The sequence below is a fragment of the Tursiops truncatus genome, chromosome 8, assembly GCF_011762595.2.
Source record: "Tursiops truncatus isolate mTurTru1 chromosome 8, mTurTru1.mat.Y, whole genome shotgun sequence".
Lineage (NCBI taxonomy): Eukaryota > Metazoa > Chordata > Mammalia > Artiodactyla > Delphinidae > Tursiops > Tursiops truncatus.
The window spans coordinates 29,871,680-29,884,876 of record NC_047041.1 but is presented as its reverse complement, the minus strand read 5'-3'; the positions used below and the strand labels follow the sequence as shown (position 1 = coordinate 29,884,876).

The 13,197-nt window shown below is 34.5% G+C and overlaps 1 protein-coding gene across 5 annotated transcripts in view; it reads left to right on the top strand.

Moving 5' to 3' along the window:
- DYNC2H1 (dynein cytoplasmic 2 heavy chain 1) overlaps positions 1-13,197 on the top strand; it is a 369,486-nt gene that overhangs the window by 74,615 nt on the left and 281,674 nt on the right. For all 5 annotated transcript variants that reach the window (XM_073808267.1, XM_073808266.1, XM_073808265.1 and 2 more), the window contains exons 37-40: positions 7,468-7,667; positions 8,484-8,748; positions 10,048-10,255; positions 12,623-12,752. In XM_073808267.1, the coding sequence (XP_073664368.1) occupies positions 7,468-7,667; positions 8,484-8,748; positions 10,048-10,255; positions 12,623-12,752 (803 nt within the window). The remainder of the gene's footprint in view (positions 1-7,467; positions 7,668-8,483; positions 8,749-10,047; positions 10,256-12,622; positions 12,753-13,197) is intronic.

The following is a 13,197-nucleotide window of genomic DNA, read 5'->3' as shown; positions in this document are numbered from 1 at the left end:
TTTTGGATTAGGTTGTTTGTTTTTTAATATTGAGCTGCATGAGCTGTTTATATATTTTGGAGATTGACCCTTTGTCCATTGATTCATTTGCAAATATTTTCTCCCATTCTGAGGGTTGTCTTTTCGTCTTGTTTATGGTTTCCTTTGCTGTGCAAAAGCTTTGAAGTTTCATTAGGTCCCATTTGTTTATTTTTATTTCCATTACTCTAGGAGGTGGATCAGAAAAGATCTTGCTGTGATTTATGTCAAAGAGTGTTCTTCCTATGTTTTCCTCTAAGAGGTTTATAGTATCCAGTCTTATATTTAGGTCTCTAATACATTTTGAGTTTGTTTTTGTGTATGGTGTTAGGGAGTGTTCTAATTTCCTTCTTTTGCATGTAGCTGTCCAGTTTTCCCAGCACCACTTATTGAACAAACTGTCTTTTCTCCATTGAATATCCTTGCCTCCTTTGTCATAGATTAACTGACCATAGGTGCATGGGTTTATCTCTGCGCTTTCTATCTTGTTCCATTGATTTGTGTTTCTGTTTTTGTGCTAGTACCATATTGTCTTGATTACTATAGCTTCGTAGTATAGTCTGAAGTCATGGAGTCTGATTCCTCCAGCTCCGCTTTTTTCCCTCAAGACTGCTTTGGCTCTTTGGGGTCTTTTGTGTCTCCATACAAATTTTAAGATATTTTTTTCTAGTTCTGTAAAAAATTCCATTGGTAATTTGATAGGGATTGCATTGAGTCTGTAGATTGCTTTGGGTAGGATAGTCATTTTCACAATATTGATTTTTCCAGTCCAAGAACATGGTATATCTCTCCGTTTGTATCATCTTTGATTTCTTTCATCAGTGTCTTTTAGTGTCCTGTATACAGGTCTTTCGTCTCCCTAGGTAGGTTTATTCCTAGGTATTTTATTCTTTTTGTTGCAATGATAAATGGTAGTGTTTCCTTAATTTCTCTTTCAGATTTTTCATCATTACTATAAAGGAATGCAAGAAATTTCTGTGCATTAATTTTGTATCCTGCAACTTTACCAAATTCATTGATTAGCTCTAGTAGTTTTCTGGTGGCATCTATAGGATTCTCTATGTATAGTATCACGTCATCTGCAAGCAGTGACAGTTTTACTTCTTCTTTTCCAATTTGTATTCCTTTTATTTCTTTTTCTTCTCTGATTGCCGTGGACAGGACTTCCAATACTATGTTGAATAATAGTGGTGAGAGTGAACATCCTTGTCTTGTTCCTGATCTTAGAGGAAATGCTTTCAGTTTTTCACCATTGAGAATGATGTTTGCTGTGGGTTTGTTGTATATGGCCTTTATTATGATGAGGAAGCTTCCCTCTATGTGCACTTTCTGGAGAGTTTTTATCATAAGTGAGCGTTGAATTTTGTCAAAAGCTTTTTCTGTATCTATTGAGATGAACATATGGTTTTTCTTCTTCAATTTGTTAATATGGTGTATCACATTGATTGATTTGCTTATAATGAAGACTCCTTGCATCCCTGGGATAAATCCCACTTGATCATGGTGTATGATCCTTTTAATGTGTTGTTGGATTCTGTTTGCTAGTATTTTGTTGAGCCTTTTTTGTTTTTTTTGCGGTATGCGGGCCTCTCACTGCTGTGGCCTCTCCCGTTGTGGAGCACAGGATCCGGACGCGGAGACTCAGCGGCCATGGCTCACAGACCCAGCCATTTCATGGCATGTGGGATCTTCCTGGACCAGGGCACGAACCCGTGTCCCCTGCATTGGCAGGTGGACTCTCAACCACTGTGCCACCAGGGAAGCCCTGTTGAGGCTTTTGCAGCTATATTCATCAGTGATATTGGTCTGTAATTTTCTTTTTTTCTAGTATCTTTGTCTGGTTTTGGTATCACAGTGATGGTGGCCCTAAAGAATGAGTTTTGGAGTGTTCCTTCCTCTGCAGTTTTTTGGAAGAGTTTGAGAAGGATGGGTGTTAGCTCTTCTCTAAATGTTTGATAGAATTCACCTGTGAAGCCATCTGTTCCTGGACTTTTGTTTTTTGGAGGATTTCATTACTTGTGATTGGTCTGTTCATAGTTTCTATTTATTCCTGGTTCAGTCTTGGAAGATTATACCTTTCTAAGAATTTGTCCATTTCTTCCAGGTTGTCCATTTTATTGGCATAGAGTTGCTTGTAGTAGTCTCTTAGGTTGCTTTGTATTTCTGCGGTGTCTGTTGTAACTTCTCCTTTTTCATTTTTAATTTTGTTGATATGAGTCCTCTCCCTCTTTTTCTTGATGAGTCTGGCTAATGGTTTATCAATTTTCTTTATCTTCTCAAAGAACCAGCTTTTAGTTTTATTGATCTTTGCTATTGTTGTCATTGTTGTCTTTCTTTCTATTTCATTTATTTCTGCTCTGATCTTTATGCTTTCTTTCCTTCTGCTAACTTTGCATTTTGTTTGTTCTTCTTTCTCTAGTTCCTTTAGGTGTAAGGTTAGATTGTTTATTTGAGATGTTTGTTGTTTCTTGATGTAGGCTGGTATAGCTATAAACATCCCTCTTAAACTGCTTTTGCTGCATCCCATAGGTTTTAGATCGTTGTGTTTTCATTGTCATTTGTCTCTAAGTATTTTTTGATTTCCTCTTTGATTTCTTCAGTGATCTCTTGGTTATTTAGTAATATATTGTTTACCCTCCATGTGTTCGTGTTTTTTATGTTTTTTTCCCTGTAATTCATTTCTGATCTTATAGCGTTGTGGTCAGAAAAGATGCTTGATATGATTTCAATTTTCTTAAATTTACTGAGGCTTGATTTGTGACCCAAGATGTGATGTATCCTGCAGAATGTTCCATGTGCACTTGAGAAGAAAGTGTAATCTGCTGTTTTAGGATGGAATGTCCTATAAATATCAATTAAATCTCTCTGGTCTATTGTGTCATTTAAAGCTTCTGTTTCCTTATTTATTTTCATTTTGGATGATCTGTCCATTGGTGTAAGTGAGGGGTTAATGTCCCCCACTCTTACTGTGTTACTCTTGATTTCCTCTTTTATAGCTGTTAGCAGTTGCCTTATGTATTGAGGTGCTCCTATGTTGGGTGCATATATATTTATAATTGGTATAGCTTCTTCTTGGATTGATCCCTTGATCATTATGTAGTATCCTTCCTTGTCTCTTGTAACATTCTTTATTTTATAGTCTATTTATCTGATATGAATATTGCTACTCCAGCTTTCTTTTGATTACCATTTGCATGGAGTATCTTTTTCCATCCCCCACTTTCAGTCTGTATGTGTTCCTAGGTCTGAAGTGTGTCTCTTGTAGACAGCATATATATGGGTCTTGTTTTTGTATCCATTCAGCAAGCCTGTGTCTTTTGGTTGGAGCATTTAATCCATTCACGTTTAAGGTAATTATCGATATGTATGTTCCTATGACTATTTTCTTAATTGTTTTGGGTTTGTTTTTGTAGGTCCTTTTCTTCTCTTGTGTTTCCCACCTAGAGAAGTCCCTTTAGCATTCATTGTAGAGTTGGTCTGGTGGTGCTGAATTCTCTTAGCTTTTGCTTGTCTGTAAAGCTTTTCATTTTTCTATCAAACCTGACTGAGATTCTTGCTGGTAGAGTAGTCTTGGTTGTAGGTTCTTCCCCTTCATCACTTTAAATATGTCCTGCCAGTCCCTTCTAGCTTATAGAGTTTCTGCTGAGAAATCAGCTGTTAACCTTATGGGAGTTCCCTTGTATGTTATTTGTCATTTTTCCCTTGCTGCTTTCAATAATTTTTCTTTGTCTTTAATTTTTGCCAATTTGATTATTATGTGTCTTGGCGTGTTTCTCCTTGGGTTTATCCTGTATGGGACTCTTTGTGCTTCCTGGACTTGGGTGGCTATTTCCTTTCCCATGTTAGGGAAGTTTTTGACTATAATCTCTTCAAATATTTTCTTGGCTCCTTTCTTTCTCTCTTCTCCTTCTGGGACCCCTATAGTGTGAATGTTGTTGTGTTTAATCTTGTGCCAGAGGTCTCTTAGGCTGTCTTCATTTCTTTTCATTCTTTTTTCTTTATTCTGTTCTGTGGCAGTGAATTCCACCATTCTGTCTTCCAGTTCACTTATCCGTTCTTCTGCCTCAGTTATTCTGGTATTGATTCCTTCTAGTGTATTTTTCATTTCAGTTATTTTATTTTTCAATCTGTTTGTTTGTTCTTTAATTCTTTTAGGTCTTTGTTAAACATTTCTTGCATCTTCTCAATCTTTGCCTCCATTCTTTTTCCGAGGTCCTGGATCATCTTCACTATCATTATTCTGAATTCTTTTTCTGGAAGGTTTCCTATCTCTACTTCATTCAGTTGTTTTTCTGGGGTTTTATCTTGTTCCTTCATCTGGTACATAGCCCTCTGCCTTTTCATCTTGTCTATCTTTTTGTGAATGCGGTTTTTGTTCCACAGGCTGCAGGATTGTAGTTCTTGCTTCTGCTGTCTGCCCTCTGCTGGTTGAGGCTATCTAAGAGTCTTGTGCAAGTTTCCTGATGGGAGGGAGTGGTGGTGGGTAGAGCTGGCTGTTGCTCTGGTGGGCAGAGCTCAGTAAAACTTTAATCCACTTGTCTGCTGATAGGTGGGGCTGGGTTCCCACCCTATTGGTTGTTTGGCCTGAGGCGAGCCAACACTGGAACCTGCAGGCTCTTTGGTGGGGCTAATGGCGGCCTCTGGGAGGACTCACACCAAGGAGTACTTCCCAGAACTTCTGCTGCCAGTGTCCTTGTCCTCACGGTGAGCCACAGCCACCCACCGCCTCTGCAGGATACCCTCCAACACTAGCAGGTAGGTCTGGTTTAGTCTCTCCTGTGGTCACTGCTCCTTCCCCTTGGTCCCGATGTGCACACTACTTTGTGTGTGCCCTCCAAGAGTGGAGTCTCTGTTTCCCCCAGTCCTGTCAGAGTCATGCAATCAAATCTCGCTAGCCTTCAATGTCTGATTCTCTAGGAATTCCTCCTCCCATTGGCAGACCCCCTGGTTTGGAAGCCTGACGTGGGGCTCAGAACCTTCACTCCAGTGGGTGGACTTCTGTGATATAAGTGTTCTCCGGTCTGTGAGTCACCCACCCAGCAGTTATGGGATTTTGTTTTATTGTGATTGTGCCCCTTGTACTGTCTCATTGTGGCTTCTCCTTTGTCTTTGCATATGGGGTATCTTTTTTGGTGAGTTCCAGTGTGTTCCTGTTGATGACTGTTCAGCAGTTAGTTGTGAGTCTCATGTTCTCGCTAGAGGGAGTGAGAGTACATCCTTCTACTCCCCCATCTTGGTTCAGGCTCCAAAATTACCCTTTTAAAGAAATATTTTAAGATTATAAAAATACCTTTTTTTAGATTAATTAATTTATTGAAGCTGCTCTGGGTCTTAGTTGCAGCACGCAGGATCTTCGTTATGGCACGTGGGATCTTTTCGTTGCGGCATGTGGCCTCTTTAGTTGCGGCACGTTGGCTTCTTCGTTGTGGCATGAGGGCTTCTTAGTTGTGGCATGTGAACTCTTAGTTGCGGCATCCATGTGGGATCTAGTTCCCCGACCAGGGAATTATCTCAGGCCTCCTGTGTTGGGGAGTGTGGAGTCTTATCCACTGGACCATCAGGGAAGTCCCAAAAGTACCTTGGAGCAAAGGATAATTTTAGATTTATTACAGTAAAGTTGCGAAGTTAGCATTTCCATCATTTCCCTCTTATTTGCTGTGGTACATTTGTCAAAACTGGGAAACTGAGGCTGGTACATTACTATTAACTAAGTTCCAGACTTCATTTGGATTTCACCTGCTTTATCATTAATGTCCTCTTTCTGTTCCAAGATTGAATCTAGGGTGCCATGTTGTATTAAGTTGTCCTGTCTCCTTAAGTCTCCTCTGCTCTGTGACAGTTTCTCAGTCTGTTTTTGTATTCATGACCCTGACAGGGTCCTAGTCAGATATCATGTAGACTCTTCCTCAGTCTGGGTTTTTTTCCTGATATTTAACTCATGATTTAATTGAGTTGTGAACATTTGGAAAAAAATACTGCAGAGGTGGAGTGCCCTTTTTAATTCATTTTAGTGGGTACATAATAACCTTTTGACATCACTGGTGATGTTCACCTTCATTACTTATGTTAATGTTTTCCAGGTTTCTCTACTGTAAAGTTGTTATTTTCCCCTTTCCTGACTCTCTTCTTTGGAAGCCAGTTACTAAATCTAGCTCACCTTGAAAGTGAGGAGGCAAGGATTAAGCTCCATCTCTTAGGGGGGGGAGTATCTGCTTATATAATTTGAAACTCTTCTGTAAAGAAGATTTGTCTCTTCTTTTCCATGATGTATTTATTAAATCATTTATTCAGATCAGTATGGACTCATGCATATTTTTTTATACTTTACCACTTTTTTCCCCATTTATATAAAGTAAGTTATTACCCCCACCAATTGATGTTTGCCTTCATGAAAGGCTGAATATTCAGCCTCTAGGTTGCTATCCAAATTTAAGTTAAATCACCATGAAAATAAGATAACATAAGAAAGAAGACTACATGAAATTACCTATTTGGACTTTAAATGGTCAAAATATACATCTTAAAAAAGGAAACTACAGCTTTTTTATTAGGTTGGCATATACCAGGGCAGATAAGGTATTTGTTGAAGTACTTAGATTACCATTTTTCAGTTGTCTATCTCTGGTGATTTTCATGAAATATATAAACCATACCTGTAGTAAATAAAGATGGCTTACTTATGAGTTCAGTGCTTTAAATAAACTCTAGTGCAGCCAAGCCTCTTTATATATATTTAAAGATAGAAATATTAAACAATTATAGAGAAATACCATACTAAAAATAGTTTCTTGCCTTTATATAGGTGTCTGATCAATTAATAGCTAATATCCTTGAAAAAATAAGAATCTGACGATATTAGTATTTACATTTGGTTTAAGAATAGATTTATGAACCAGTTTTGAGCAACACTGATCAAAGAGTTTTGCTCAGTTTGTTAGTTTTTAGTTTTAGGACAAAAATCTCTGCGAGGCAAATATGCTGGTATATTTGGAAAGATACCTAAATCTGGAATTAAATGCCACCTATAATACTTAATGCTGAGCTCTCTCAGATAAGTCATTTAAACCCTTAGAGACTTAATGGTCTCGTGTAAAATTGGAATAATAATAGAAATACTTCCTTACTCTATACAGTTGTTATAAGGATTACATCAGAATGGTAAAGTACTATGCAAAGAAATGTGTTAATGATTTTTATTATTAATTAAAGTCTGGGTACCCTGGGATTCAAATTCTATGAAAAATAGTCCAAAACTCAGTAATACTTGTTTTTCAGCAGTTAAAAGATAGTTAAGTAAGCTTGCCAATTCGCATGATAGCATATGTCTTTAAATGTTACTAAATTCTAGTGCATCATTTAATTACTAATAATGCATATCAAGGCACGTAAAGACTTTTTATAGTCATTAGATTCATAACTAATAATTTTAAAATGAAACTTTTTCTCTAGTTAATGAAAGTCATATTGTGGTACAAGCACTGAGGCTTAATACAATGTCAAAGTTTACATTTGCTGATTGCACTCGGTTTGATGCACTGATTAAAGATGTGTTTCCTGGAATTGACTTTAAAGAAGTAGAATATGATGAACTGAATGCTGCATTAAAGCAAGTCTTTGAGGAGGCCAACTATGAAATCATATCCAATCAGGTAACTGTCAAGAATACTTCATAATATATTGATCCTTTCTCCTAGTTAATTCTTTATTAACTATCTTTATCTTTTATCTTTCAACTTATCTTTCATCTTTCAACTTAAATCTTACTCACTCATGAAAGCCTTCCCTAATTTTCAAGTCCAAATTAGGTCCCCTTGCTATGTGCTTTCCTTACCTTTGTTGTATATACATATTTAATGTTAAGTTGCACACTTGATTAATATTTGATTAATATTAATATTTGATTCTCCCCCACCAGATAGTAGTCTCCATGAAAGGTGGGATCCATGTCTGTTTTACCATTTTATTCCTAGTGCCTGTTACAGAGCCTGGCATGTAATAGATCCATCATATGTGTCTTTGATAGTTGATTATGTATGATTTAGTTTAACTTTGACAATTTCTTAGGAGAACTTCACTTTCGTAGGTCTTTTTATGTAGCACAAATACATGTTCAAAATGAATACTTTTTCCTCAGGGGTATAAATGAATGAATGAATTAGCAAAGTGAATAAAATATTTAGTATATTTTATTTGAATGAATGAGTGAGTGAAGACAATAGTGAACATATTGTATTATCAACTTGGAAAGCATACTTCTTTTTTTTAAAGAAATATGAATTTAAAGATCATGTTGTAAATATATTCAGATTTGTTTAGTAATTCTTCTATTTTAAGGCTTTATCTTCCACTGAAGAAACAAAAGGCTTAATTTATGTTTGAAATAGAACAACTGTTGTCGAATGAGAGTAGAACTGTGTTTGATTGTACACTATAAATCATATATGAACATGTTTCTTTTCTACTAGATCAAGAAGGCTTTAGAATTGTATGAACAATTACGCCAGAGGATGGGAGTTGTTATTGTTGGTCCAAGTGGTGCTGGAAAATCAACTCTTTGGAGAATGTTAAGGGCAGCACTTTGTAAAATTGGCAAAGTGGTAAAACAATATACCATGAATCCCAAAGCTATGCCTAGACATCAATTATTAGGCCATATTGACATGGATACAAGGGAATGGTCTGATGGTGTTTTGACAAATAGTGCTCGCCAAGTAGTTCGAGAACCTCAAGGTTGGTCTCTATTGTGTGATTTATTGATTTATTTAATAATTTTTAGAGGATGATAGAGGTTGTCTATAATGCTATCCTTTTCAAGTCTTATACATGACCATAAACTGCCGTATAGTGATCTACTTTGATATTTTACTTTGGAGGGGTGAAGACATGCTATCATTTTTACCTGTTATTCCATAGCAACTTTTATTATAATAGAAACTCAGAGTAATCTGGGTGAAATGTAGTTTACAGCTAGATTAATCTACTGAATAAAATAATATCTTTGATTGCTGAACTGATATTATAATACCTCATAAATAAGCAAGATAAGTTTTTATTTAGGATTAAAATTGGTATGTGTGTCTGAACTTATCAGTTTGAATACAGTGCTTTCAATAATTTTGAAAATTTGAGTCATAAAATAGTAGACTTTCTGGTCTAAATTTTTTGGCTTGGTGTTTAACAGAATTCTTGGTCAGACTCCCTACTTTTTGTTAGATCATAATTTAATTAATAGTTGTTTTCCTAAGCCAGTGAATGAAAGGTTTAGAATGTCTTAAGACATTGGAAGGAATTTTCAGTGTATAGTGTCTTCATTTTCAATGTAGTTGATATTATCACAGTAAATAAAAACCAGATATACCTGTTTCTCACACTTTTATGGGGGATATTTTCTTCTTTGAATTGTTTCAAAGGTCCAAGAACAACTTGAAACCACTTTCGTCTTAGGAAATATATATTAAAAACAGTTTGTTTTGGAAAGACTTGTGTACACAACTTGTTCACTGCTTCTCCCCTCTGAAGTCACCTTTTTATATATCAAAGAAATTTGGTGGTGGTGTATTTTTTAGTTCTCATGTAGGACACTAAGGAGTAGGTTTCTCATATTTTCTAAAAGTGCTATTACACAGCAAGCATTCATACATTCTAATGACATGGTAGAAGACAAAAGTCTAAGGAATATCTCACAAGCTTGTGGAAATAGAAATACCTAGGTCTTGCAAACCATGTTTTCTTTTACTGAGAATCCAGTTCTGTATGTTCATAGATCAATAGAGCCTTATTACAGGGTATATAACTGGGTCTCTGACCAGCTGAGCCAGGATTGCCCATGGGTTCTCCACACATTTGTATTGTGTTAATTCACATGAAAAATTTCAACTTGTTCAGCTTTTTGTTCTTTATATTTGGCTTCAGAAGTATAAAATAATATGGAAATTACTTCTAAAGAATAAGTGATAATTATTTTATTCTTTATTTTTAATTATTATCATTGCATTTATTTTTATCTCTACTTTTTTTGTTTGAAAATAGATGTCAGCTCATGGATAATCTGTGATGGTGATATTGACCCTGAATGGATAGAATCTCTGAATTCTGTTCTGGATGATAATCGATTACTCACTATGCCCAGTGGAGAAAGGATTCAGTTTGGCCCAAATGTTAACTTTGTATTTGAAACTCATGATTTAAGTTGTGCCTCACCAGCCACAATATCTAGAATGGGAATGATCTTTCTTAGGTGAGAGCATTTGCATACACTGTATTAGAATATTCTTCAATTATTATTTTGGTTTTACAGCTAAGTGAAATAAGTAAAGTATGGGTAATGTGTGAATATTTGTTTTCCTCATTCTTATTAACTTCTTTTTGTTTGTTAGGTTTTAATTCATTCAGAGAGTTCCTGTTTATTGCAGTTGAATTATTTCAGCAGTGTAGTTGTATCACAATTACTAAATAATTATTTTTTGTTTACTTAAATGAAACAGCAAGTATTTGTTTTCTTCTTTTTTCTTTAACTTTTATTTAAATATTATGATTGAGTTCAGAGAAGTTTTACAAATTGGAAACTTCTTTACTTAATATTTTCTTTCTTCAGTGTATTTGGAAGAAGCTTGAAGAGCAAAAATAAATAACAAACTGATTTTAGATTTCATATACAGTAGTCACATACTAAAACATGGATATTTGAGCCAGTTTCTTCCCAAAATGAGTAATTAGAAAGTTTTCTTTTACCTTTTGAATTTATGTTTTAGAATTTCATATTTATCTGTCTATATAAAGTTCTCTACTCTTTTAGAATCATTTGAAACCATTTTCGATGTTATATGACACATGGTAGGGTTATCAAGTTCATTCAGATTGTTTCCAAAATTATTTAATTGCTTACTTCTTTGATAGTATTATAGGAAACATTTATATTAAACTAGCCGTAAACTCCCAATTAATATTTTGAGGTATTATTTAAAAAATAATACAGCATTGGGTTTATAGCTTTTATAGCAGTATCTCACACAATTTATCTTATTTATTCAATGTATTCTTATAATCTTGTGAGAAAAATAGGATAAAAGGGATGTTTATCACTAAATTTTAAAATATTTATTGAATGCCCATTACCTATATGATGTTAAGTTAGGCATTTTAGGAGAGACAGCAAGAAAGGAGTAAAGCTAACAGTTATGAAGGGCTTATATTTATGAAGAGCTTGTCTTTATGGAGCATACGTTCACAAAGGAGATAATATAAATATAACAGCAATTATAAGCTAGAATATAAATGAAATAAGGGGTAAGTAGAATGCCATATTGTAGAGCAATATGCCTGTATAGCTGCATGTTGCTGTAGAGGATTTGAACATTGTTGGTGAACCAGATATTGTTTGTGAGAGGCATAATGAATATATATGATTTCATGTAAAATACAAAAACATATTAATTATTTTTAGTTGCCTTTTGATTAGATTGTACCTTAGTTTTAGGTTTTATTCATTTCTTCAGCAGATATTTGCACTTGCTATGCAATAGGCCAAATGAAGACCTTTTAATAATGAAAGCGAATGCTATTAATTATGCTGGGATAACTGATATAAATCAAGATTGTCTTAGACAAACCAAGACATGTAGTTGCCATGGGCACTGAGGAGATACTGTGACAACAAAGTCTTTATTCTGAAGGAGTTTAGCATCTTTGCTTTGTCTGTTTTGAGCTTATCAAATGTAATTTAAATATTTACCTTTGATCTTTTCATTTTTTCTTTTGCTTATTAAACTGGATAGAAATATGGGAGGAGAAATTCAGGGACTCAGTATTTACTCGTGTTGCTATGAAACACTGGTAGAAGATGGGAAAAATGATAAAATTGTGAGCCCTTGTAACTTCTAAAATTATTAATTATGAGTTGTTTTTACTATAATTTTTATAAATATGCAACATATAATTTTGAATAAGATGTCTATATTATGTTTAATTTCAATCATTGGTTGTTACTCATATAATTAAATGATTTGCTAAAAAAATTATATTTTACTTTAGGATGATCTTCTAGTTTCAGTAGTGGCATGGGAATTTAGGTGTTTGGCTTTTTTGGGGACAGAAAAAGAAAAAGTACTTTTAAAGATCTGCATTAAGATGCAGTGCAGCTTGAAGTTTAATGTGCATTTGAATCACCCAGGGATATTGTTAAAGTGAAGATTTTGCTTCATTAAGTCTGGGGTGGGACTTGGGATTCTGTAGACCACACTTTGGATAGGAAGGGTTTAGACCACTTTTTGGCTAACTTGTAGTTGTGTAATTCTGCTTTAATCTATACTTATAATGATATAGATGAAATTTATTTGCTTTATTTTATAGAAAATGACATATATATAATATATATATATACCTGTATATGTGTATATATGTAGAAGTAATGTATACACACAATATGTATATATATGTAGAAGTAATATATACACATATACATATACGGAAGTAAATAAAGTGAATTCTCACATACTATCAGACAGAGTACCTGTGTAGAATGTTTACTGGAGCAGAAATTTATTTTGAAAGTAAATTCACAATTTCTTTCTAACTAGTTTCTTACATGTTTGTTAATGTGTTTCAGTGATGAAGAGACAGATCTTAATTCTCTGATAAAATCTTGGTTGAGGAACCAGCCTCCTAAATATAGAAATAATCTTGAAAACTGGATTGGGGATTATTTTGAAAAGGCTTTACAATGGGTTCTAAAGCAGGTAAGATAATTATAATATTTCATAATTATTTAGGCAAGAAGTATAATGATTGAGTGTTGCTTACATTTAACTGCTTTTTAGTATAAGAGCTCTGACAGAATATGAGGGTGGAGTGAGGGGTAGATGTCTTCATTGCTGTCCCACTGTATTTCATGTTATAACTTTTTATTGTGTTAGTCTTAAAACACTTTAATTCTTCCATCCACGATAGCTTGCACTGCTTGCCTAAAAATCTTGAACATTGGAATGCCTTTCTAAGTTTTACTAGCAAACCCATCTTGCTGTCACATTTTACTGTGTCAATAAATATCTGCATATATGTCATGCTAAAAATAATGACAAGTTAATACTAAAGTAGAGAAAGAATGGTGAGTTATTTATAACATTATTAAAACATTTGTTTATTCAACAAAAATTTATTGAATATCTAATAGACGCCCTAGAC